This window comes from Sceloporus occidentalis, unplaced genomic scaffold, assembly GCF_023333645.1.
Source record: "Sceloporus occidentalis isolate IW3139 unplaced genomic scaffold, rSceOcc1.0.p SCAF_7, whole genome shotgun sequence".
Classification (NCBI taxonomy): domain Eukaryota; kingdom Metazoa; phylum Chordata; class Lepidosauria; order Squamata; family Phrynosomatidae; genus Sceloporus; species Sceloporus occidentalis.
This window is the reverse complement of record NW_028316987.1, coordinates 19,328,621-19,353,505: the sequence shown is the minus strand read 5'-3', so window position 1 is coordinate 19,353,505 and position 24,885 is coordinate 19,328,621. Positions and strand designations below refer to the sequence as shown.

Sequence of the window (24,885 nt, the reverse complement as noted above, 5' to 3'; positions counted from 1 at the left end):
GAAATGCCTGAAGTTTATCACACAACGTTCCCTGGTTTTCTCTAGTTTAACTCTCGTTTAAATCCCATTTGCCCGCTAGTGTGATAAAGCACTGTGACTCTGAATTGCTTAAATGCAGTCCTTATCAAATGCAATCCTCATCGAATTCCTTCAAATATTCACAGCAGAAGCTTCACATTGATATGAGATCGGTTTTCCATATTGAATTATATTTTTCTTAAACAATATGCTGAGAAACCATTGAAGGGGAGATTTAGAATCATATCCCTGAAATCAGTTAACTTGAGGTTCCAATGCTGCATACAGGGTAGAATGTTCTTATGCTTCCTTGGAAACACTCCAACTTCATAATCTAGGCCTACTCTAACCTGGTTCAAGCAACACTGCCAAAATGCCAGAACAGCAACAGTCAGGACTCCAGCTCAGAGGTAAGAACTATTTAGTTTTACTAGTATAGAATAATTAGGTGCTGAAGCACACATTAAATTTACTTGCCAATAGTTTCATTTGCTTCCATAACTTTGCAGGACTTTGTCCTGTTAGACATTTGTAGATTTAGAGAGGGCTATTCCAATAAGGTAAAAAGCACTAATTTCACTACCAACAGACAAGAAATTATTTATGTTTATAGAACATATTTGTGTTTATAAAGCAGTAATACCATGAAAATGTGGGGAATTTTTTTTCTTACTACACTCAGCCCTTCTCAAACACAAAATTTTTATACATGGATTCAAGCATCCACGGTTTGAAAATGTTTTTAAAAAATATAAATTTCAAATATCAAACCTTGATTTTCCATTTTTTATAAGGGACACCATTTTGCTATGTCATTATATTTAATGGGACTTCAGCATCCAGGGATTTTGTTATACACAGGGGATCTTGGAACCAAACCCCAGCATATAACAGGCATCCACTGTATTGTTATTAGAGGGCATTGGAGTAGCAGAAGAAATGCCCAATAGATGTTGTGCAAGTACTGGGAAGTTTGAATGGCCCACATCTGGCCCACATGTTGTTCTGTTGTTAGCCCAGTTAACAGGATAACATAGGGCCCAAACAGACAGACCAAAATAAAACTGCTCAAGGTCATTTTGGAGGTATGCTGTTTAAATGATGCATGCGTCCTAAGAGGCCAGAAGCCATGCCAAAGCCACACTCCAGTCCTAAGGACTGAAATGCAGCTTTGGTGCAGTGTCTGGCCTCTTAAGATGCATGTGTCATTTAAACAGCATACCTCCAAAATGACCCAAAACAGCTTTATTTTGGCCTGTCTGTTCAGCCCAATGGCCCTTTCCAGACAGGCCTTATGTGACATCCTCGTCACATCCTAGGGTTGCCTCGGGGCGCTCCACCTACATGAGGCCTAATTCTAGCATGTGATGAGGACTCAGTCATGGTGGCCTCCCGTCCACACGGGGGCCTCCATGATTATGTCACACGCGTGCCGCCTCCAAATGGAGTGGCGCATGTGTGATGTCATTGCGCCATCCCAGGCCACTTACGATGACCTAAGCACAGCACTGGAAGGAGCTCCAAAACCGAGCTCCTTCTGGGGGAGCACTTCGTTCCCGCAGCCACCAAACGACTGCGGGAACGAAGCCAGGAGAAAGGGTCCGAACAGCCCCTTTCTCTCCTGGCTGTGGCTCCCGGACGGCTCCTGGGGTGTCCTGGGGCATGATGCCCCAAGGAGACCCCTTTTCGGGACCAGGGAGGAGTGGCATTTTGCTGCTTCTCCTTGGTCCCAAAAAATGCCAAATTGGGGCCTTTGGGCTGCCGCTGTGGCTGCTCTGGCCCCAATCTGTGCTTCAATGGAGCGGCTGCAGGCCCCCCAAAGGGGCGGTCTGCACCCCGTCAAAGTTACAGTAATCTGTAAAAACCACGCATAGAACCAAGTCAGGCTTTTCATGGATGAACACTATTGCATAGACTAAGCTGTGCTTTGCAAGCAGGAAAGTTGTTATATAGAACTGAGCTGTTTTTGTTTTTAATCTTGGGACGTTAGGTTCAACGTGCCCTAAGCCCCACCCTCAGATAGAAAACTGGCCCAAGACCTTTTCTAAATTAGAATTTAGAAAAATCAGTTCAGCAAAAGGCCTGCTTTGATAACTGTCTCCCCTTGGGAAGAGAACGGAAGTGCTATGAGGGCATGTATAGTGCCATGGAGAAAGCTGCTATGCTTCTGACTGGTTTCACTTTTCTTTTCTTGTGTGGTAAAGTCCCAAGATTAAAACTGAAAACAAAAAAAAGAATTGCAAGGTTGGAAAACTTTCTACTACATTTTAGGAAAACAGATGCCCTATCAGAGAGATGTGTAAAATGCAGAAAGTATCTGGTGAGAGTGCTGCACTGGAGGGCAACATATCTGAATATTTCAAATAAATATCTAAAGAGTGAAATAAAATTTGCTGGACGGAGGTTTGCTGCACTTGAAGTTCTCTTGCTGATCTGCCACCAACTTCCAGCTCTGGAAAATTATTAATTATTGGAAGAGCAAGGTCTGCAATTCTGAACAATGACTAAACTCTTCTCAGTCTACTAGATTCTATCTACAAAGAAGTGCAGTGATCAAAGAAGCGATCATTCATGCACTTAGTTCAGCAAGGTTGCTGGCACACCTACAAACCAGGAGTGGGCAAAGTGTGGCCTATGGGCCACATCTGACCCCAAGGTCTTTTTTCCAGTTGGGGCCTTAAGTCTCCCCAGAATTATTATTTTCTAAACCAACGGCATCATAGTTTGCTGCCGAAATTTGGTGGTAAACTATGGAATGTTCTATAGGAAATGGATAAAGGAAGTACAGTGGGCCCTTGGTATCTGCTGGGCTTGGTTCCAGGACACCCTCTTCATGGATGTTCAAATCCCATTAAATACAATGGCATAGTTAAATGATGTCCCTTATATAAAATGGCAAAATCAAGGTTTGATTTCTGAAATTTGCTGTGGATGGCTGAATCTGTGGATAAAGAATGTGGATAAAGTGAAACGAAACAGTGAGAAACGAACAATGAGAAACAAAACAGATGTGACGTTGAGCCTGAATTTGGAGGGAGTGCTCCACCATGTGGTGAAAGTTATCCAACAGTAAGAATGTATTACTATAGTCTCCACCACCCACCGGTTATGCATTAGATACTGTTCACTGTGTGGGAAAGGCTACATTTTGAGTGCTATAAGATTTGGGGGCTGTGTCAACTGATCAATCAAAACTCCCCCCCACACACACACACATCTCAAATCATGATGTTGTAGATATTATTAAAAATTTTGTTCCAGTTCTCCGCAACCACCTGTATTTTGGCAAAAACATTGTAGCATTTGACTGTATTTCTTTAAAATGCTTTATAAAGAGATACAGAAAAATGCTTTGTTTATTTTTTTAAAAATGCTTTAAGAGATGGTGGGAGTGAGGAGCCCCCTCCCTGAATTTTTTTAAAATTAAAATTTCAACATTTTTAATTTTTTTTAAAAAAATATTCTTTTAAAGTTTTCTTTAAATATATTACATTTTAACCAAATCTTCACTATGTGTATGTAGATACGTTTAGGTTATGCATATGATATTGTAATTTGAAGATATAATTTTAATTTTGCTAGCTGTTTATGTCATAACTATTCACATGACATTCAGTGGTACATGGAAATTATGATTTATGAATAACAGTACAAAAAAGCATTGATAAGAAGTCTATATGGTGTGAAAAGGGAGGAGGAGGTCAATGTGGGGGGGGGGGGTGGCAATATGAGTGATTGCACTGGGTGACACCAATGCTAGGGACCCACTAGTATCAGCAAGCAAGGATGCGTCTGCCAGTGGTGTCTCTGCCGGGGGCATCACCTAATGTGGGGAGTGGAACTTCCAGGAGTGGGGCTAAAAGGATAGTCATCCCTCATGCCTTCCAAGTCACCGCTGGACTTGGAAGGCAGACTTCCTCCTCCCCCATGCCTTCTGAGTCCACGCTGGACTCAGATCCACGCTGGACTCGGAAGGCCTTCCTCCTCCGTCCCCAAGCTTTCTCTCTGGATAGGAAGCCTGGAATGGAGCAGCCTTCAAGGGCATGTTTGTGTCCCTCCTAAGCCAAAGGGGGAGGAAGGCCCAACCTGGTGTCACCCTTTTCTGGGTGTCACCTGGTGCAGTCTCAACCCCCCCCCCCCCGCACCGACCCAATGATGCCATTGGTCTCTGCCATTTTTCTGTAGAAACCATATATTTTACAAAGGATTCTCTTCATGATGAAAGTAAATAAATGTTTAGACATCAATGATGGAAAGCACCAAAACACCTGTAGTACGTTGTACCTCAAAGATAATCTGTTAATGACTAAACTGCCATCTTTCTTTATGCCAGGCAATCAATGCAACATGACAGACATAATGCAGAGAATTTCCCTTTCCAAGGTGAGGCCCAGGTTTGTTTCAATAATCTTCTTTTTCAAATCTTGCATGCCATTATTATATAGGCCACTGGCCTTCAAACCTATTTGAAGAGCTGAAGGCAATTTTTAAAAAAATGTTATTTGAAATAAAGTGTGCTACTCAGATTTGAATGGATACATTTCCCCAACCAGCAGATACCTTGGAGGCTCACCCAAACATTTCATGCATGCACACACACTCAAAAATTGAATTTACTGAATTTCTCCGCTATCACTATTTTGCTGTATACTTTCCATGCAAATTGTCACCCACAATTTGATCACACATGGAAATATAAAGGAATATCAGAGGAAAAGGCTGATCCAAAAAGGACACTTGGCTTCTAGCCTGAAAGTGTCTCAGTGGGCCTGAACAGACAGGCCAAAATAAAGCTGCTTCGGGCCACTTTGGAAGTATGCTGTTTAAATGACACATGCATCTTAAGAGGCCAACGCCGCTTTTCAGTCCTTAGGACTGGAATGTGGTTTTGGTGCAGCTTCCGGCCTCTTAGGACACATGCTTCATTTAAACAGCACACTTCCAAAGTGGCCCGAAGCAGCTTTATTTTGGCCTGTTTGTTCGGGCCCTGTAATTTTGTGGGGTATGGAAGTTGTACTGCAGGGTATATGAAAGACCTTCTATTAGACATCTTTGCTTTTAAATCTAGGACAAAACAAGCAGCTCTTTTAAAAAAAACGTGCATGGCAGTGAATTGCAATAGAAATGTAAAATTAATATGCATGTTTTTTAAAAATAAAGTGACTTATGCTGCTGACTTTTCAACACAAACTTTCTTCATTGGCTTATCTTTGCCTTAATAAAATAATTGTTTACCTTAATGTAATAGGTAAGAAAAAATAAGTTGTGAAGTTGAAGGCTTTCATGGCCGGCATCCATAGTTTTTTGTGGGTTTTTCAAGCTATGTGGCCATGTTCTAGAACAATTTATTCCTGACGTTTTGCCAGCATCTGTGGCTGACAGATGCTGGTGAAACGTCAGGAAGAAACTCTTCTAGAACATGGCCACATAGCTTGAAAAACCACAAAAAACTATCTAAAAATAAGTTGTTCCAAATAATTACTATTTCCTTAATATACACTTCAATGGGCAGGTCTGCTGTTTCCACTGAATTTCCCTCCATGAATATCACCCACCAATATCATTCTATGAAGATGTTTCTAGCCAGATGGTTTGTTTTCTTTGCATGTTTATATACCATGCAAGTGGCACATCTCCTGAGGGGCTGGGTATCATTGGCAAGTTATGTAAACACACAAAGAAAGTTAGATGGAAACAGCAACATGTAGCTAGGCTGATACAGGACCAACTGTGGAGGTAGTGGCAGCCACACCAGGAAAGGGATGCGTAAAAGATTGTTTTTGAAAATTTGTTTTCTTCTCACCAAATGGGAGAAAGTAGTGGCTCTGCTTTGGCTACTTGGATGGTAACCAACAAGTTAAAATTAAAGAATTCTTTAATTTCCAATTTGCTCTCTCACTACCAAACTGGTTCAAATTCTTTATGAGCTTTTCATGTATAAATGCGGCATAGGTCATGCCCACTTGAAATGTTTTGCAGTAAAATGCTAAACAAATTAAACTTTCTTGTCAACGGGAATCTTTCATTTGCCCATTGCAAGTGGACTTTAAATCATACAGAGTTACAAGCAGCATCTTCAAATGTCTAAAGTTAAAAAAGAAGTCACATATTGATTCAGTAGTATTTAAATGAAAAATCAAAATGCAGTTGTGGATTGGCCTTTTTATTCTTAAATATTTTATTTTAATTTAATAAATATTTAAATATTTATTATTAAATAACTGAGTCTAAGTGGACATGCTAGACACTTACCATTTTAATTTCTTTATTAATATAGTGTTTTAATCCATTGTAAGTCCATTTATAATTTTATAATTTATAATTTACTGTTTAATAATGGCCCCATACAGACAGGCCAAAATAAAGCTGCTTCGGTCACTTTGGAGGTATGCTGTTTAAACAATGCATGTGTCCTAAGAGGTCGGATGCTGCACCAAAGACGTGCTCCAGTCTGTTTTTTCTCTTCATGAAGCATTTTTGTGTATCCTTTGTGTATCCTTCTTAAGAACTTAAAGCATTTCTTCATTCTACTATTTTAGTGTGCAACCTGAAAAAGAGAATCTTACTAATGTGAATGCTATGTTTCTCCACTCCCACTCCCTGTATCTAGCCACCTGTGGACCAGGGTATGTACAGTTCATTGTACATATCAGACTATAAGCCATATTCTGAATACTACCAGCATCTACCTGTCATGGACCGCTCACAGGTATGCAGAGTATTTTTTCAACTTGCTGTTGTTGCTGCCGGAAAGTGGCAGTCTGGGGCCAATTTTAGGGCTTGGGATTGTGGAGCGACCACATGGTTCCGAGTCCTAGTGCGCGGCGGTAACACCATCATGGCAGCCTCCTGCCCACATGGGGGCCACCATGATGATGCGAGCATGGCGCATCGTCCGCATGTCATGGTGCCGCAGTTGCATCATCAATGCACTACAGTGCGCCAGTGGCACACTCATGGTGCCTGCTGCACATTTTCAGTGGGTTCTTTTTGTTGCGGAGGGAGGCCGCATGGTTTGGTTGCTGCGGCATCCCTCAGGAGGAAAAGCAGGCAGCTCCAGCCTGCCCTTTTGGGGCAGTCTGTCGAGCTCCAGTGTGTACATAACCCAGTCTAGTATACAACACTACTTTTAAAATAAATATTCACTGTTGCCAAAGGACCTTGCATTTATAGTATATGAGATCATAAGGAATCTTATCACCCACTATCCACTATTTATATGCAGTGGCGTTCCACACTAGGGTATCACCTGCTGTGGGGAGTGGGGCTTTGGGGCAGAGCCAAAAGGCCAACTCCCTGTCCCACATGGCTTTACTCCTGAGTAAAACTGTGCAGTATACAGATAGGGAGAGCCGGATCCTCTCCCTCCCTGCCATCAGGGATGTTGGGGTGCTCAACAAGTGTCATCCCTCTTCTGTAGTGTCTGCACCCCCTTTGTAACATTACTGTTTTCATGTCTTGCTTATACAGAAGCTGAAACTGGAAGCCCAACTGAAGCAAAAGGAATTTGCAAAGCCTGTTGAAAAGGAGCCTGTAAAATATGTTGAAGAACCTATTTGTCAGGAGGTTGTTCCACCTTATCCTATAAGAATGGATCCGAGGGTGTCAAAAGTCCAAGGAGCTCCACTAGTGTTCCAAGAGATCCAAGACGATCAAAGGAATGACACTCTTCCTGCTGAGTCAAGTGCAATCCACCCAAAAGAAGGCGAGATACTAGATCAGCAAACAGATGGATGCATCCTGCAAGGTAGAGAATCTGTTGTTCTTTACAAAATTCTTAGCAAATTCTTTGCCCTTTGGATTGGACTAGTGAGCCCTTCATTTATATGTAGTTTGGAGTTCAACATTATGAGGTATTAGGGAAATGTGTGGAGAGCCTGTTTGCTAGAATTCTCCATTGCTAGAGTATCTGTTGCACCAACCCTACTATAAATTGGAATAAAGACACACCAAGATCTGCATTTTCCCTTGAGGGTTTGGAACTACCAACTAATAATAAACTTGTCAATCACCAGTGAATTAGTTCAATCCATTCCTTTCTTCACCTCTCCTTCCTAAACATGTGCATTATGACAAGCAGGGTAAAACCACCAAGACATTTTGATGTTGAAAATATCAGACAGGTAGCTTTTTAAAAAAGAAGAAGAAGAAAGAAAAATAGTTTATTATGTAACAGCATAATCCCATGCATGCTGATTCTAACACAAGTTCCCTAACCTTCAGTGCGGTTTATTTCCAGGTTAAAAGTGTATAGTAAGCTAAATCAGACAATTCTAAACAGAAATGCAAAACTAACTTGCTAAACATAAGCGTCATTATTTGCAGCATGAGTGCAGCTGTAAGCAATAGCATTTACATTTCTATACCACTTATCAATGAACTCAGCACTCTCTAAGAAGTTTGCAATCTGTAAGCCAATTATGCAACAAGCTGGGTACTTGTTTTACTGACCTACAAAAGGATGGAAGGCTGAGTCAACCTTGGAGCCCTGGGATTGAACTCACAACCTTGTGGCTGCAGTACTGGCATTTAACCACTGCGCCACCAGGGCACCATAAGGATTGGGCAAAATTAATACTATGCTCTCCAATAAGAATTCTGCCCCCCCCCCATTGCATCTTCCTTCAGTCTCCAAATTTCTAACTTTCCAACGAGTGAGACATGAAATATAGTACCTACCTAGAACTCATATTTGCTGTGTTCATGTTCCATTGATAACTTTGGCCTGTTACAGACTGCCAAAATAAAGCTGCTTCAGGTCTCTATGGAGGTATGCTATTTAAATGATGCATGGGTCCTAAGAGTCCGGAGGTTGTGCCAAAGCCACACTCCATTCCTAAGCACTGGAGTGCAGCTTTGGTGCAGTTTCCGGATTCCTAGGATGCATGCATCATTTAAACAGCATACATCCAAAGAGACCCGAAGCAGCTTTATTTTGGCAGTCTGTAACAGGCCTATGCCTCTCTCTTTTCCTTGAATGCCTAAACTGTGCTTTTAACTCCTCAATTGTTTTTTTTAAGTTACTGCAATGCTAGAAGCATGGGGACTGTACAACATTTCATTGCGGGGCAGTATTTTTATTTGGGAGGCATACCCTCATTTTGAAACCCTGCCCAGAGATTAAGTACAAAATTTCCTCCTTGTATCCGGCAGACACTTGAGCAATGAGAGAAAAATTATTTGCTAAAAAAAGAGATAAATAATTCTGTAAGAAATTGTGGATTTTTCCCCCTAAAGTGAGACATTTATTTTCTCAAGCCTTCCTCCACAACATGTTCCTTCTTAAAAGCCCCCATAATTCTCCATGTGACGTATTTAGGGGTCTTCATAAGAACATTGGGTCTGCTTATGAGTCAGTACAATATGCTTGCCAGATAATTTGGCAGAGTGTGGTGCTTCAGCCTGAGTGAATCCATTGGAAGGTAGAGCTGATCCTCTTACTTGAAATGAGAAACTCAATTGATCATTAAAATGCAGGAGCAATCGTGCTGGCCATAAAAGAAATTTCAAACCCCATGCAAAGGGAATACCTCTATTGAGGCAATCAAAAAGGCAACTTTTTAAAAAGCTGTTTAAGCTTTCAAGACAATCAAGTCTCTTAGTCAGATAAAGATATTAAAATATATGCAGGAAAAGGGGTAGGAATGACCTTATCTTAAGGTTATGATCTCTGCTTGTATTGAGATGTTGTGGGAGGAACATCTTCCATAACAGATACCAAAATGAGAACTCGGCACCAAGATACAGACACCGAGATGAGAACGGACAAAGCAGATATGTTTTTGGACACTACTCCTTTAACACACAATATGGTGTCAACAACACAAATAACAGAAGAGGGGTAGATTCCCACAACCCAAAAAGGGGAAAGCCATTCAACATGTTTCAGCAAACTTTTATTCAAAATTAGGAAAATGCACATGTGAAATGAAGCATCCAGGTTAGGTAAGCCTTACATAAGTAAACAAAAACATTTTGAACCTCATAGAGACTACTTGAACACTTCTTCCAAAAAATATCTAGGGATGATTTTTTCTTTCATCAACTTCCATTCTTCTTATAGTGGCCAAAGCTAGAGATCTATGCCTTTTTGAAAACAACAACATGCTGTTGGTAGCTTCTGAAGCAGGCTTATCTGCTCTCCCTTTTTGTTTCTGTTTGCTGTTCATGCACACTCAGCAAGGGATTCTGTTGTAAGTAAGTACACATAGTGACAGTAGGGTTGCCTAGATTACAGTCCCATTTTTACCCAACTCATGCTTTGTTTATTGCATTGTTTGCATTGTGTACTGCAAATGTGCTGCTGCAACCCAACAGTTAAAGTCTATGTTTCTCTAGCCTGCCATAATCCTCCTCCCAGTGCCAGTGCTGCTACAAAAGTTCCAGCTAGATAGAGGATGAGGAAGAAAAGGAGATGGTACCTATAAAGTCTCCATAAGTGGAGCTTCACTTAAAAAAGCTTTATTAACAGAGGTATGCCTGCACTGTGTTTTACTCGAATGGCCCAGCTGCATTTCTGAACGGCCCTGTTTGTAGGAACAGAAAAACCTAGAGGAGGTGATAACATTTGACTCTCCATTTTGAAAACATAAATAGCCCACTTTGAAAACTCAGTTTTCCTGTTCCCAGCAAGTGTAAAGGCCATATTTGAGAGCCTTGTTGAGACCATGCAACCCCTTTCTACCGTAATATTTTGATACAACATGCAGACCATGTCTGTAGCCACACTGCAGGAATAAAGCAGTTGGGCACCACTTGAACTTGCCATGACTTTATCCTCTGGAATCCTGGGATTAGTAGTTTGGTGAGGTTTTCACACTGGCCTGTCACAGAGTTCTAGTGCCTAACCAAACTACAAACCCCAGGATCCCACAGGATAGAGTAATGGCAGTTAAAGTGGCATCAAACTGCTGTATTTCTGCAATGTGTCTACAGCCTAGACGACTTGAAAATCAAGCCACTTTCCCTCCTCTTTTTTCTCTGCCTGTTTTTTGCAATACCAGGGATCTGATGTTCTTGATGGTTTCTGTGCCTTTTCGGTGGTCCTGATAAAGGTATTGTCACAATATGGCCCAAAAGGGTCAAATCAGATAGCATGCTTAGTATATATTTAGAAAAGATGTTTCCTCAAATGACATCTGTTTGTCACAAATAACTCTGCTATTTGTATTTAGCATGATACGTTTTGTAATTGGTTATTGGAGGGACACAGGTTTTAACAGACACATATCTCTATGAAAATCACATTGTGGGAGGAAAAACAGACAAATAGTAAAGAATGTCCTTCCCCCAAACCAATCAAAATCAATCAATCAATAGAACATAGGTATTTTTATTGGAAAATGTTGTAATAGAGACTTCATCTTTTCCAGCTAACATAGATGGACCCTGCTTCAAGCAAGAACAGGGCCAGAACTGGAGTGATTATCAACAATTTCTCTTGGAATCACGGCGATCTAGTCAAGCACAAGTTAAAGAAATTAAGAAATTGAACCGGGAAACATCTGTATTTCCAAAAGGTCAGTTAAAATTAAGCACACAAAGCTGGTAGGATCCTTAGAGTATTTTGACTCCTCACAGCCCACATTTGGAGTGCCACTAAAAACACACTGAACAGGGATGTAGCCAAGGGGGGGTGTTCTTGGGGTCCGGACCCCCCCTTCCGTTAGAAAAATGAATGGTGTGTGCTGCTGCGCCGCCGCACCCAAGCCCCAATATAATGGTGGCACTTAGTCTGGACCCCCCCCCCCCTTCCTAAAATCCTGGCTACGTCCCTGCACTGAAAAACGTATAAATCAAGATAAAGAAGTAATGAAAAACATATAAACGTATAACAATAACATATACGTTGTGACACTGCATTTAACGGTTTAATATTTGATCTTTTATTAGATTACATTGGCAGTACAGAGGCAAGTACTTACCAAAGGGATTACAAATACTGGCCTAGAGACCGCAGTGGATATTCTCGAGCAAATCGGAATTTCTCCAGCCTTTTCCTTGAAGATTCCTACTACAAAGGGTAAGAAAGACTAAAGCAGGATCTTTTCATGAATTTACGTTCATATTCAGAGCTGAATGCAATTCACTGCAAACACAAGTTAGTTGCAATTGATTTCCTTTCCAAATTAGTGAAGACAGAACTTTTGTGTCTCGTCTTTTTGGATTGTAAGCCTGAGGGCGGCAGGGAAATGTCTAATGAACAATTTGTAAGCTGCTCTAATAGCCTTTTGGCTGAAGAGAAGGGAAATAAATACATACATACATACATACATACATACATGCATACATTTATATTGCCACTTTAACTTAAAAAGGGATACTAGTACTTCTTTTGTAACTGCATCTTTTTAGTTATGTTTACATCTAGAGACATGTGGCCTCACTAAATTATGTAGGACTATCAAATAGTTCAGATGCTGACTTGGATCATGCCTTTTGCTGCTACTTTCAAGTAGATCTTATTTAAGTTACCATCTAGTTACCATTCAGACAGAGGTTGTTAATGAAAATTGCTAGTACACTGATAACTAACCACTTCAGTAGGCTGTGGAACTAGCTTCCCTTTTAAAAGTAACTTTCTAAATTCTTCCCAGTTCTCCTAAATAGCCTTGGGCACAGCCTAAAGTAAGTTGAAGATTCCTCAGACCAAATTAATGATAGTCTCTAGCAAAAAAGAAGCAAGGAGGCCACAGCTGACTACACACAGTGCTTTTTAAAAGCCAACCGACTTCCTCCTCACAACTAATAAGAGCTTCTTTATTTCATTTACTGGATTTATATTCTTTTGTGGTAGCGTTATGGAAATGAGGAAAGGAAATGTTAGTTTAAAAAAAGCTGAGCCAATATTAAACCTTAAGCCTCACAGAATCTTAATCTCAGCCATCAAAATCAAATACAGTACTTCTAGCAATTGTCCTTAGAAGGACCTTGTTGTCTTTTCATGAAAATAAGTGGCATCACTGAGAACAAAGGAGTACAGTTCTCTGATTTGGCCACGTAGATAGTACAGATAAGAGGGTACTGCCCACATTTGTCTTTTCCTGATCGGGTCATTACCTTTCCCTCTGCTTTCTTTTGTAGCCACCCTTGGATGTCAGAATATATGGACAACTATAATATTTTCCTGAAGAAGTTACAATGGTCTGCTCGGAATCCTGTGTCGTCTTTCTGCTCTGCAGTGAAGCCTATACCCCATCTCTCCCATGGGATGCCCTCACAGACTCCAATAGCAGTGAACACAGCCCTCTGAAAAGGAGCACAGGCACCTGGCAGCCACAGTGATTATGGTATGCACTAAAACTGGCCTCCTAGCATGATTAAGATTGCCAAGAAAATTTTGGAGATACACGTAATTCCACTTTATGGTGATGCAGTTGTAAGGTTTTCTTGGCATGATTTATTCAGAAGAGGGAAGTTATCACACATCTTAAAAACGTGACTTATCTCTCCTGAATTGAAGTCTAGTTTGAGCTGCATCTGGCTCCTATTGCATGTCTTTTGTCACCAAAACCGCCATCCGAGTACAGCCCGGCTGCAGCCCAGGTCCCTTAATGCGCTTCAGTGGCCATTTTTCAAAGCTGGAAAGCTCCCGACTTTGAAAAATGGCTGCCGAAGCGCATTAAGAGACACAGGCTGCAGCCGGGCTGTACTTGGATGACAAAACCCATGCGATAGGACCCGGATGCAGCCTGAATTAGACTTCAATTTGGGAGAGGTAAGTCGCATGATTAAGATGTGCGATAATCTCCGAAGTATCCCATTGCTTTCCTATGCGGCTGAGAGAATGTGACTTGCTTGGGTTTCTATGGCTAAGAGAGGATTGCATTCTGGTCTCCCAGAGTCCTGTCCCAACACTCCAACACCTCACCATCCTGGATCTTCCCAAAGTGGACAAGCCCCTAATTACTTTTGAATTTTACTTTGAAAGGCCTTTTTGGAAGCTTACAATAAGATTTCACTCCCTGCCCCCATTTGAATGCCATTCTCTTACCAATCTTAAAAACCTCATTCTTCAACAAAGGAACAATGGATAAGTAAGAAATAATGCAATGAGTCATTTTTGAAAGCATAATGAACTACAGCAAGAGGTTACTTCTTAAACACTAGAATGAAAAATGGGAACAAATTACCTTTACTTAAAAAAAAAAAATCAAGATTTGTGAGGTTCTAAAGTGTCAAGCTAACCACAGTGGAGGAGAGGATAGTGCGAGGCAGACTCTTGATCAAATTCAACAGAGCTGTTCTTACACCCTTTTGCAACTCGTGTGATTTGGGCTTGTGTTTGTAAGAGGATGACAGGACCACCCAACACACCTGCCACCTAATAACCTGCTTTTGATATTGGAGAAGAGATTTTAACACTTGGAGCTGCACTGGAGGCATCCAAAACCTTGGGGACACCTGCTTGTCTTTTTTTTTTTTTAAATGTAGGAAAGTGAAATGTACATCTCCCGCCCCCCTTCTATATTAAGGATGGTAAGGAACGTAGAAGGAAATTCTGCCCTCATTTATCCATTTGGTTCAACTCTCACTGTAGCCAAGAACTCACTGGGTGGGCCTTTGTCAAACCTGTTATTTCTCCCTGAACCCCTAAGTCCACCCATTCTGAAATCTGTGGGTAAATAATACTCAGCCACCTAATAGGGTTGTGCTACTATTGCCGTGATAAAATGTGCAAGTGCTTTGAATCCTGAAAGTATTCTCCAGTGCCTTGCAGAAGTATTCACCTGCTACATTTTGTTGTGCTACAACCTGAAACATGGATTTAATTCGTATTATTACCACTTTATGTACAGACAAATTCAACACAGTAAAGATGCACAAATATTTTTAGTGGGCCACAAAAGTATACAATAAAGCTATACAAATCCTAAACGTTGCCATGACAGACTACACAGACTTTGTAGATATTTCCTTTTAGGTTCTGACTGCATTTCATGGGGAAATGCCTATTGATCTAGACTACCAATTCTGTTAGGGGTGCAATGAATCCTCATTGGGTTTTATTCTAGACTTTAGAGGAGCACTCCAAAGTGATGTATTCTGTATCTAGCTGGAGGTTCTCACTGAACCATTGAAATTGGTGGAATTGTGCTTTTGTGCATGTTCCCTTCATCTAAGTGTGGCTTTCCCAATAAAAACTAGTTATGATCAGTTCCCACCTAGAGATGTTTTCCCTGAACTAGCTTAGAAAGTACAGAAGGTACCATCATGGGCCAAGAAGTCTCAGCAGAGAGCAAATCCTAAAGGATAAAAAAGCAAAGGAATCAACAAACAGACATATTTTCAGTAGAGTTTTTTCAGCTGCACTAAAGGTTGTCATTTTATGAGGAAGGAGAAACACAGGAAGCAGATCTTTTGATGTTTGAAAACTTATGCCTTTGCTGGTTCAAAGAAATATCTGTTTGAACCAGAAGTGAATGGGCCCTGCCTCAAATAGATGGATTTATCCATCCTTGTTCTAGTTAGCTATCTTGGCTAATACTCTTGGTAAATTTGATCATTTTAAAGCTCTGGCCATCCTATGATGTGGCAGGGGATTCCATATGTTATTCATGTACTATGTGGCTCCTTTCTTTATAGTATGGCATTCATTTCCATCACAGAAGCTGTTATTTCAGCTCCTGAAAATGCCCGTTACTGAAATGCCTTGTTTGTCTACATCCGCATGTTTCCCCTTCTTGACATTCATTTCCATTCATTACTAAAATGCCTTCTATGTAATGTCTATATTTCTTTTCTTTTGAATTTTTCTTTCCAATAGTGCTACAAGCAACATAAGATATCAGCCATGGAGGTATTCGTATGGGACTGAACATCGTGTCTGAACATCTTGTATATACCATATACTGTACAACTGTTTTTTTCTTGTATTTATATTTTTATATGAGCCTTAGGTAAGTTTTGATTATATGCCTATGTAACAAAGCAAACCTGTGCCCCACTTTGAACTGTATATGGAAATTAACAGTGTTACTGTGCAATATGTATATTTTAGAATCAATTAATCCAGATTGGATTTTTCAAGGTGTTGTGTCTTTTAAATAAAATATTGTAACAAGAAACAGGAATGTTCCATTTTATTTAGCATTAAATTAGCTCCATAGTTTGACAATCCCCAACTCCACACACATGTGCTACTCCTGTGTGCTTTAATTTTCTGTTCTATGCTAGCTGTATAGGTGTGTGTATAGTTCCCCCACTCCCATCTTCAGTCAATAGCAAGAGAGAGAAAAGGAGAGAGAGGTATATACCTGGGAATCAGAATAGTGAAAAGGTTTATCCTGCCTCTCATTTCCTAGAACAGCCTTCCCCTTCAGATTTTTCAGACTACAACTTTAATCAAACCAAGTTCACATGAACAATGGTAAGAAATCATGAGAGTTGAAGACTAAATGGCCTGTAAGGTATACTTTGGGGGAGTCAGTCTTAAAACCACAGCCCTGCAATTCTTTAAAAAAAAGAAATTCAATTTTTGACCTCCCATGTCATGTGCAGTTTGGTTTAAAATCAAATCACAAGCTGGAAAATGGGAAATATCAGGATGCAAGTGTGCACAGGCTGTGAGCAGGCCACCTGTTTTTCCCATGTGTTGCAGCTCTTGATTCACTCAGAAGCCACCTCCACACTCTCTTGCTTTGAGATGGCCAAGTGGTGCCATATGGCAACTGTTGAGTCACAAGGAATCTCTCGGTTTTAAAGGAGACAAGAAGGACTGTCCTGCAGAAAGCTGAAGCTAACACAACAGGTCAGGAGAAGGAGCTAAGAAACAGGAAGTCTTTGCTTCCAATTTCATACTAGCCAAAGCCCATCAGGTGGCCTCCAGCAAATTACTATTTAGAGATAAAATCACTACTTTAATTGGCTGGAAGCAAAACAGGCTGAACTAGGCCAAAATGAAAAACAACAACAACACTCTTGCTATTTTGTGTGCATTTAGATCTATGTGGGGTATGCTTTCAAAAATATACAAAAGGAAATAAATCCTGAACTTTAGCTATTTATGCATAAGCCTGTAAACTGTTGGAGAATGTGAGAGATGGGAGCGTATCTCACAAGCAGAGCAATTAGTATTTGCAAGCAGAATGTGAGGAACAACCAGTCCCCCACAACTCTACACACAGAGGATCTAGCAAAGAAATAAAGCAGACTTAGGTGGGTTACAGACCGCTGCTTTGTGGCGGTCTGCCGCTGCCGCCGCCGCCTGCTCCGTGAGGGAGCTGCAGCAGCCACACCGCACGACTCCCTCACGGAGCAAAAAAGAAGCCCCAAAATGGAGCTTCTTCCTGCGGCTCTCTTATGATGCTGCAAGGCGCCAGTGGCGCACTCGCGACGTCATAACCGCCGCGCGACGTGCGGATGCACAGCGTCCGCTACGTCAATATGGCGGCCCCCATGTGGAAGGGGCGCTGCCATATTGTACGTATTCCATACGTACTAGGGTTAGGGGGGTGCGGAAGCACCGCCCCTTCCTAACCCTAATACGTATGGAATACGTATTTTTTGGTGGTGTGTAACCCGCCTTAGTCTTCTTAGGCTACAGAAGCAGAAGAATAAGACACCGAAAGAGTCTATGCAGGGGTCCAAGAGGAAACTGATCACACATCCAAACAAGACCTGTTTCTCACAGGCAACTGGAATGCAAATGTAAGAAACAGGGCAGAATCAAAGACTGTAGGAAAATTTGGCCTAGGTTAAAGGAAAGAAGCAGGAAACTGGCTGACTGAATTCTGCAAGGCCAACAGTTTGTTCAAACTCTACATGGACATCATCTGAGGGCCAATATAGAAATCAAACTTCTGCTTCTAGAAGATGGAAAAACTCAGCAGAAGCTGAGCTAAAGCTAAAAAAGAAATTTGCTCTATTAAGCTTAACTGAACAGGAGCGAGACAAATTCTGGAGTGAAGCTGGGGACGTGATCAGGGAAGAATGCAAAAAGACACTATCAGTTGCTAAAAAGAAAGGGAAGTGTTAATGAATCACAGATGAAACTCTTCAAGCAGTTAGGGACAGACGAGAAGCAAAAATAAAAGGTGACAGAAATAGTGTCAGAACCCTGAATGCAACTGTTCCATGACTTGTGCCCCAAAACAAGGAGAATTAGTATAATAATCAATACAGAGTAATAGAAGGTGACAACAAAAAAGAACAAGAGATCACTTCTACATCATCCAAGAAATCAAGGGGAAATTTAAACTAAGAATGGAGATGCTCTACGACCAGGCAGGGGAACACATTATGTGACAGAGCAGAAATAAAAAGAAGATGGAAACAATACAGAAGAACTATATACAGTTGGCTCTCCTTATCCATGGATTTTTTTATCCACGGATTTAAGCATCCACAGCTTGAAAATATTTTTTTTAAAAAGTATAAATTCCAAATAGCAAACCTTGATTTTGCCATTTTATATAAGGGACAACATTTTACTATGCTGCTGTATTTAACTGGATTTGAGCATCCACAGATTTTGTTATCCACAGGGGGTCCTGAAACCAAGGGCCCACTTGTAAAAGAGATGAAAGGACAGTGAAGCAAGTGGATAAGAAGATAATTAATTCATTTAGGATGTGGCACTGGAGAACTACAGATAACGTGGACAGATAAATGACTAATAAATAGGTCCTAGAGCAAATCAAATCTGAACCTTACAAGAGTTGTAGAAGTCAAGATGACTAAACTGAGACTGTTATACTTTGGCCATATCATAGAAGACATGACTCACTAGAAAATACAATAATGCTTAGTAAGGCAAAAGGCAGCAGGAAAAGAGGAAGACCACATTTTAGATGGACAGACTCAATCAAGGAAGCCATGGCTCTGAATCTGTAAGAGCTGAGCAGGGCTATTGATCACAGTGCAGTTGAAGTCGACTTGACATCAGCTAACAGCAAGTCTTCTTTGGTAAAAGTGTATAAAGTAGATTTATATACAAATATGGTTAGTTCTCAACTTACATTGAGGTTTGTTCTGGACTTGTGATGTAAATTCCATTGGGGAGCCATTTGGTGATTAGGTGGATGCTGAGGTCACCAGTAAGTTTAGTTGTAGCCATTTTGGCCGACTCACCACTAATTTTAATAAGATTTAATAAGATTTAAAGCATACAATATCAGACCTTTTCCAGGCTAGTTAAGTGTGTAGATACTCTCCAGAGGGACAGAAGAGGCACAGCAACTGCTGATCCCAAGGGGGCTTGTTTAGGGTAACCCTTATCTGTAGTGAGCTATGAGTTGGTATACCATTAAACAACAGTTCCTCTTCAGAGAGGAACATGGCCAAAGAGATATCTGTGAAAACTGGGTGCCTTCTCTAGCAGATTTCCCAGGTAGAGAAAGCACATCAGGTGACTGAGAGATAGCAAGTCTCCACCTGTTTTCTGCAGCAGAAATGACAAGACTGCAGTTTCATTTCACCCTTGTCTAGGCTAGCAAAAGGAAACCAATCCAGTTGCCTTTTCTAACTGTTCAAAACTCCATGCCAAAACTTTAAATAGCCTCTCACCTCACCCTCTTCCTTCTCTTGCTTCTTCCTCCTCCTCTCCTTCCTTGCTCAACTGCACAGGTGATCTGGGAAAGATATGCATGGTAGATGAGAATTTGGTTTATTCCTGGAGAAATATTATACATTTGAAATATTGTAAAATGGGGACAATACAAATGGACTCTCATCTGTACTAAAGGTTTCGTATTATCTCATACTGAGAGCATCTGTAACATATATTCCTCACACATGGAGAGAGAGAGAGAAACTGAAGACTACACAATTAAACACATTACATTTAAAATTTGTCAATTAAAATTGCCTGTATAATGGCAGGGAACATGATACAGAGCACTTCTACGTCAGAGGGCCCTGCTTTCTCCTGGAATGACATTTAGCTGGCACTTTGTCATCAGGTCCAGCTACACTAGGAACAACTTTAACTCTGTTTTCAACCCAGCACATTATCTTAATACAGCATCAGTTTCAGTACATCAATTTTATCATTTTTAAAATGAGGCTATTTTTAGATTCCATTTGAGTCATACTCAGCCCCCAACATCATAAGGAACTCTATGATTTAATTTTACTGATCTGAAAGAGAAAAAAGGTAAAGCAGCTACAGGCAACACTGATACACAATAAAATCTTACCCATATTTATCCAGATAGAAAGTCCTTTATATTCACTGGAATTTGCAGCTTGCCGAAGTGTGCTTCACTTAGTAAGGTAAGGATGCCCATTGTAGAGATGGATAGTGTGCATTTTGAAACTCACAATGGCTTCTATAGAAAGACTTGGAGAATGAGGTCCTCCAGATATTGCTAAACTGCAAAATCCAGCATTCCTCACCTTTAGCTATTCTGACTAGGGATAATACCACCTGGAGGAAGACCACAAGTTTCCAACACCTGTACTACATCTTGATGTTTGATTTGCACTGTTGCAAAAGGAGATCCTCCCATCCTAATCACAAATCTAAAAAGAATTCACTTTTTGAAGGGATGTTGACCTGGAACTGTAGAACCATAAAGATGAAAGGAGCCAGGAGGGCCACCTGGTCCTGTCCTCCATCATGCAAATAAATCAGTCCCAAAGATGGCCATCCTACATCTGTTTAAAGACCCCCCAAAGAAAGAGAGTCCATCCCTCCCTGAGGCAATCTGTCCTACTTTCAAACAGCTCTTACAGTCAATTTTTTCCCCTAACGTTTAGGTGGCATTTCTTTCTTGCAATTTGAATCTAGTGGTTCATGTTCTTATCTAGTCTCTGAGGCAGCAAAAACAAATTGTCTTAATCTTCTACATGATAACCCTTCAGGTATTTAAAAATAGCAACCGCATTACATTTCAGTTTTCTCTTCTCCATGCTAAACAGACATTGCTCCATAGCCATTCCATTTTATTATATTCCTCTGGACACATTCCCATTTTTCAGTATCTTTTTGGATTAGTGGCGCCCAGAAATCTACACAGTATTTCAAGTGAGGGCTTGCCAAAAAAGAAGAGAATGGGACTATTACTTCCCTCAATCTAGACTCTATCTTGCTTATTTTCTCCAGCTTCCTATCTGCCTCTATTGATAGCTTTTGCTTTCCAGTACATTCTACCGAAGTGTGCTTCACTAAGTAGTGTTCAAATATACAGTACTGGCATTTCTGGTGTTATCTATTGCCCCCAACATTTCACAGATGGACATTGGGACACATATGGCTACTTAACACCAAAATGTTGTCAAGATGGCAAAAGTTATTAATAAGGAAGAACACACAAGCTACAACAGGCTGCAGCAGTTTGCTTTTGCCTGAGCCTACTGGAAAGGACAAGATTAACCTCCTCCAGTTCTCTCTCCCTTGCTGAGTTAAGTAAGATGGAGGAGAAGACTGGAGAGGGTTTAAGTCAGTGGTTCCCAACCTTCCTAATGCCGTGACCCTTTAATACAGTTCCTCATGTTGTGGTGACCCAAACCCATGAAATTATTTTCATTGCTACTTCACAACTGTAATTAAATAGGTGTTTTCCAATGGTCTTATGCGACCCCCATGAAATGGTCATTCGACCCCCAAAGGGAACCACTGGTTTAAGTGCAAACCCTGGACTCAGTTTGCAGCAATAGGAGTAAGCTGAGGACAAAGGGAGAAAGTGGGAGGAGGACATTGAAACAAGAACATTTTTAAAACAGCTGTAAAAGTGGGACAACAGAGATTTAATTGGGACTCTCCCTTCCAAATCAGGACTGTTGAAGGTTATGCAAATTTGGTATCCTGACATTATCACACTCATTCGCTCAGCTGGCAATATAGTGCTCACCATACAGATTTCATTCCACCAAATCTTGATTTACAGTACCTTAGCTTTATAAGGGTAGAGAATATTGTTGGACCTCTCCACCATAAATGGACAGGGACAACCACTGCAGAGGGTGAAATCCCTTCAGAAACCACTTTGGACGACAGGTCTTTTGGGATCAGTGCTCTGGACTGACATCTAACTTCAGTTATGTGTGAAGTACAGTCTTCAAAATTAGGTAGGTAGGTAGGTAGGTAGGTAGGTAGGTAGGTAGATAGATAGATAGATAGATAGATAGATAGATAGATAGATAGATATAATCTGTCCACTGACTGTAATGGAGCCATTAGCAAATGTCTATATTTTAATTATTGGTAGAATTGGATGGAATTCAGGCAAAATGGCCCCTATTCACAGTTTTTTTCAGAACTGGTTTCAGGAATCGGTTGAGGAAACGGATTTTCCGGTAAGTGGTAGTGGGCCCCATGTCTCCTGTAGACTTATGGTGACCCTATGCATATCATAGTGTTTTCTTAGGCAAGAAATATTAAGAGGTGTTCTTGCCAGTTTTTTCCTCTGAAATATAGCCTACAGCACCTGGTATTCATTGGTTGTCTCCTATCCAAGTACTAACCACAGCTGATCCTGATTAACTTTCAAAATTAGGTGGGATCTGGTATCTTTAGGGTATTTAAGCCAAACTTGGATAGGCTCATATTAAAAAGTAATGGTCTTCCAGATAGTCAGGACCCAAGTCATACAGGGCTTTATAGGTCATAACCAGCACGTAAAATTGTGCCTGGAAATAAACCGGTAGCTACTGAAGCTGGTTCAATAGGGAAGTTACCTGTTACCTGTAAGCAGCCACAGTCAGCAATGTGCCTGCAGCATTTTGGACTCCCTGAGGCAGCCTCATGTAGAATGTAGTACAGTGTTAGAGTAATCCAAATGGGATGTCAAATCTAGCTACTGGGACATAGCTAATTTGACATCTCAAGAAATGGGTTCAATTGATGTGCTAACTTTAACTTTACAAACACACTCCAGGCCACTGCTGAGAGTTGTGTCTCCAGGCTCAAGGCTGAGTCCAATCTTCATTTATTATATTACAAAAAGACATATGTACATTTGTTCTCCTAAACATTTCTAGCATACATTTTTGTGATCTCCAGTCCACTTCATCAGACGTAACTGTACTATAAAAAATATTTATTGCTTTTCCCCAGTTAGTCTCAAAAGTACTACTGGATTGTCTCTTTGAATACTGCTCCAATTTGTATAGTTCCCCATCTAATTTATTCCTTCTTACATTCTCAGTATCTTGCCAAATCCTATCCATGTTTCCTCATATGTATATCCCATGTACAATGGAGCTTGCTTCTAGGTAACTGTCCATAGGACTAGAAACATTACAGCTTGTTAATGTGTGTGTGTGCGCCTTCAAGTCACCTGTCAATAGCAATCCATTTCATAGGGTTTTCTTAGGCAACTAGGAATCAGAGGTGGTTTTGCCAGATTCTTCCTCTGAAATATAGCCTACAGCACCTGGTATTTATTGGTGGTCTCCCATTCAAGTACTAACCAAGCCTGATTTTGATTAGTTTCCAAAGCCTGATGGGATCGGTGCCTTTAGAGTATAATAATCCATATTTTGTAATGAATGTCTAGATTGGAAAAAATGGTGGAGGGAAGTAAAGGCAGTTCTTCCATGCAATTTGGACAAGGGGTACAGGGGAGTGACTAGTTCATATTCTAAAAGCTATCCATCATCTATATCTATATCTTTATATAAACACATTATGTACTGTGATCTGAACAAGATAACTATCTGCAATCACTATTAATGTTCTTGAAACCTCAGCTCCTGGAATGCCTCTGTGGGACCTCAGTGTGTAGCATGCTTGGTCTTGAGAGGTATACTGCCTGGGCTAGATCTGCTGCAGGGAAAGCACTCCAGAGCTGCTAAAGGCAGTGCAAGCATCCCCTTAGAAGTTGGATAAAGTCTGCCTATTGGCAATCCACTCAGTATTCCACTACCTTTTCCCACAGCTTCTAACATTTTATAGATGAAAACCAGGACACTTGTGGCTGAGCAACAGCAGAGTGTGGTCAAAAGGGTGTGTCTAGGAAACAAAAGAACAAAAGTTATTAACGAGGAAGAACATATAAAATTGCTAATTTAAGTAGAGACATCCCTTGGATTTATGCATTGAGTTGAGGAAAGCCTGAAAACAAAATTACACCAAATTAGCCTTCTGGGAAGGGAAAGATTCCATCTCCTGCTGAGTTAACTGAAAACTTCTTTTTCACTTTGAACTCGGCAAATGAAATAAACTGAGGATGCAATAAGAAAATGAGAGGCGGAAAGAGAAACCAGGTCATTTAAAAAGAAGCTGAGAAAACAGGACTGCAGCGCATTGGCCAGTGCCCACAATACCAAACTGGAACAGTTGGAGAGTATGGCGGGTTACAGACCGCCATGAAACTACGGACTCAGTCTGTACTAGGGTTAGGAAGGGGCGGTGCTTCTGCACACTCCTAACCCTAGTACGGACTGAGTCCGTACAAGATAGCGGCACCCCATCTACATGGGGGCCGCCATGACGACGTCACGACCGCGCCGCTTCTATATGGGGCGGTGTGGATGTGACGTTGTCGCTTCGCGCCAGGGCGCTTAGTGCGCCCTTTGCACGGAGCAGGAAGGAGCTCTGTTTCGGAGCTCCTTCCTGGTTTGCGTTGCTGGGCGCAGCCTTTAGATGGCTGCGCCCAGCGACACAAGGGAGAAAGGGGCTTTCTCCTCCTCCCCGCCGCCGCTTGAAGCCCCAAGGACACCCCTTTCTGGGTCGCGGGGAAGCGGCCTTTTGCCGCTTCCCAGCAGCCTGGAAAGCGGCAGATCGGGGCCTCAGCGGCTGCCAGTCTCGCCACTGTGGCCCCGATACCCTGGGGAAAGGGGCGGGTACAGGCCACCGCTTTTCGGCGGTCTTTAACGCACCTAAGCTTCTCTTGATGCTTGCAAGTCTGCTCTGGCTCCATGCCTTTGACATGTATGAGTAGATGGGGAAGACTATGAAGCAGCCAACCTGCTCCAGGTTCT

At 41.2% G+C, this 24,885-nt stretch overlaps 1 protein-coding gene across 1 annotated transcript; it reads left to right on the top strand.

Annotated features, from left to right (window-relative positions):
- Positions 1-351: 351 nt before the first annotated feature.
- Positions 352-15,957, top strand: LOC149309355 (uncharacterized). Its single transcript, XM_089531234.1, has 8 exons — positions 352-428; positions 4,352-4,401; positions 6,629-6,727; positions 7,489-7,765; positions 11,391-11,537; positions 11,911-12,040; positions 13,102-13,307; positions 15,785-15,957. The coding sequence occupies exons 1-7, from the start codon at positions 392-394 to the stop codon at positions 13,268-13,270; spliced, it is 909 nt and encodes a 302-aa protein (XP_089387360.1). The 5' UTR covers positions 352-391; the 3' UTR covers positions 13,271-13,307; positions 15,785-15,957.
- The last annotated feature ends 8,928 nt before the right edge of the window (positions 15,958-24,885 follow it).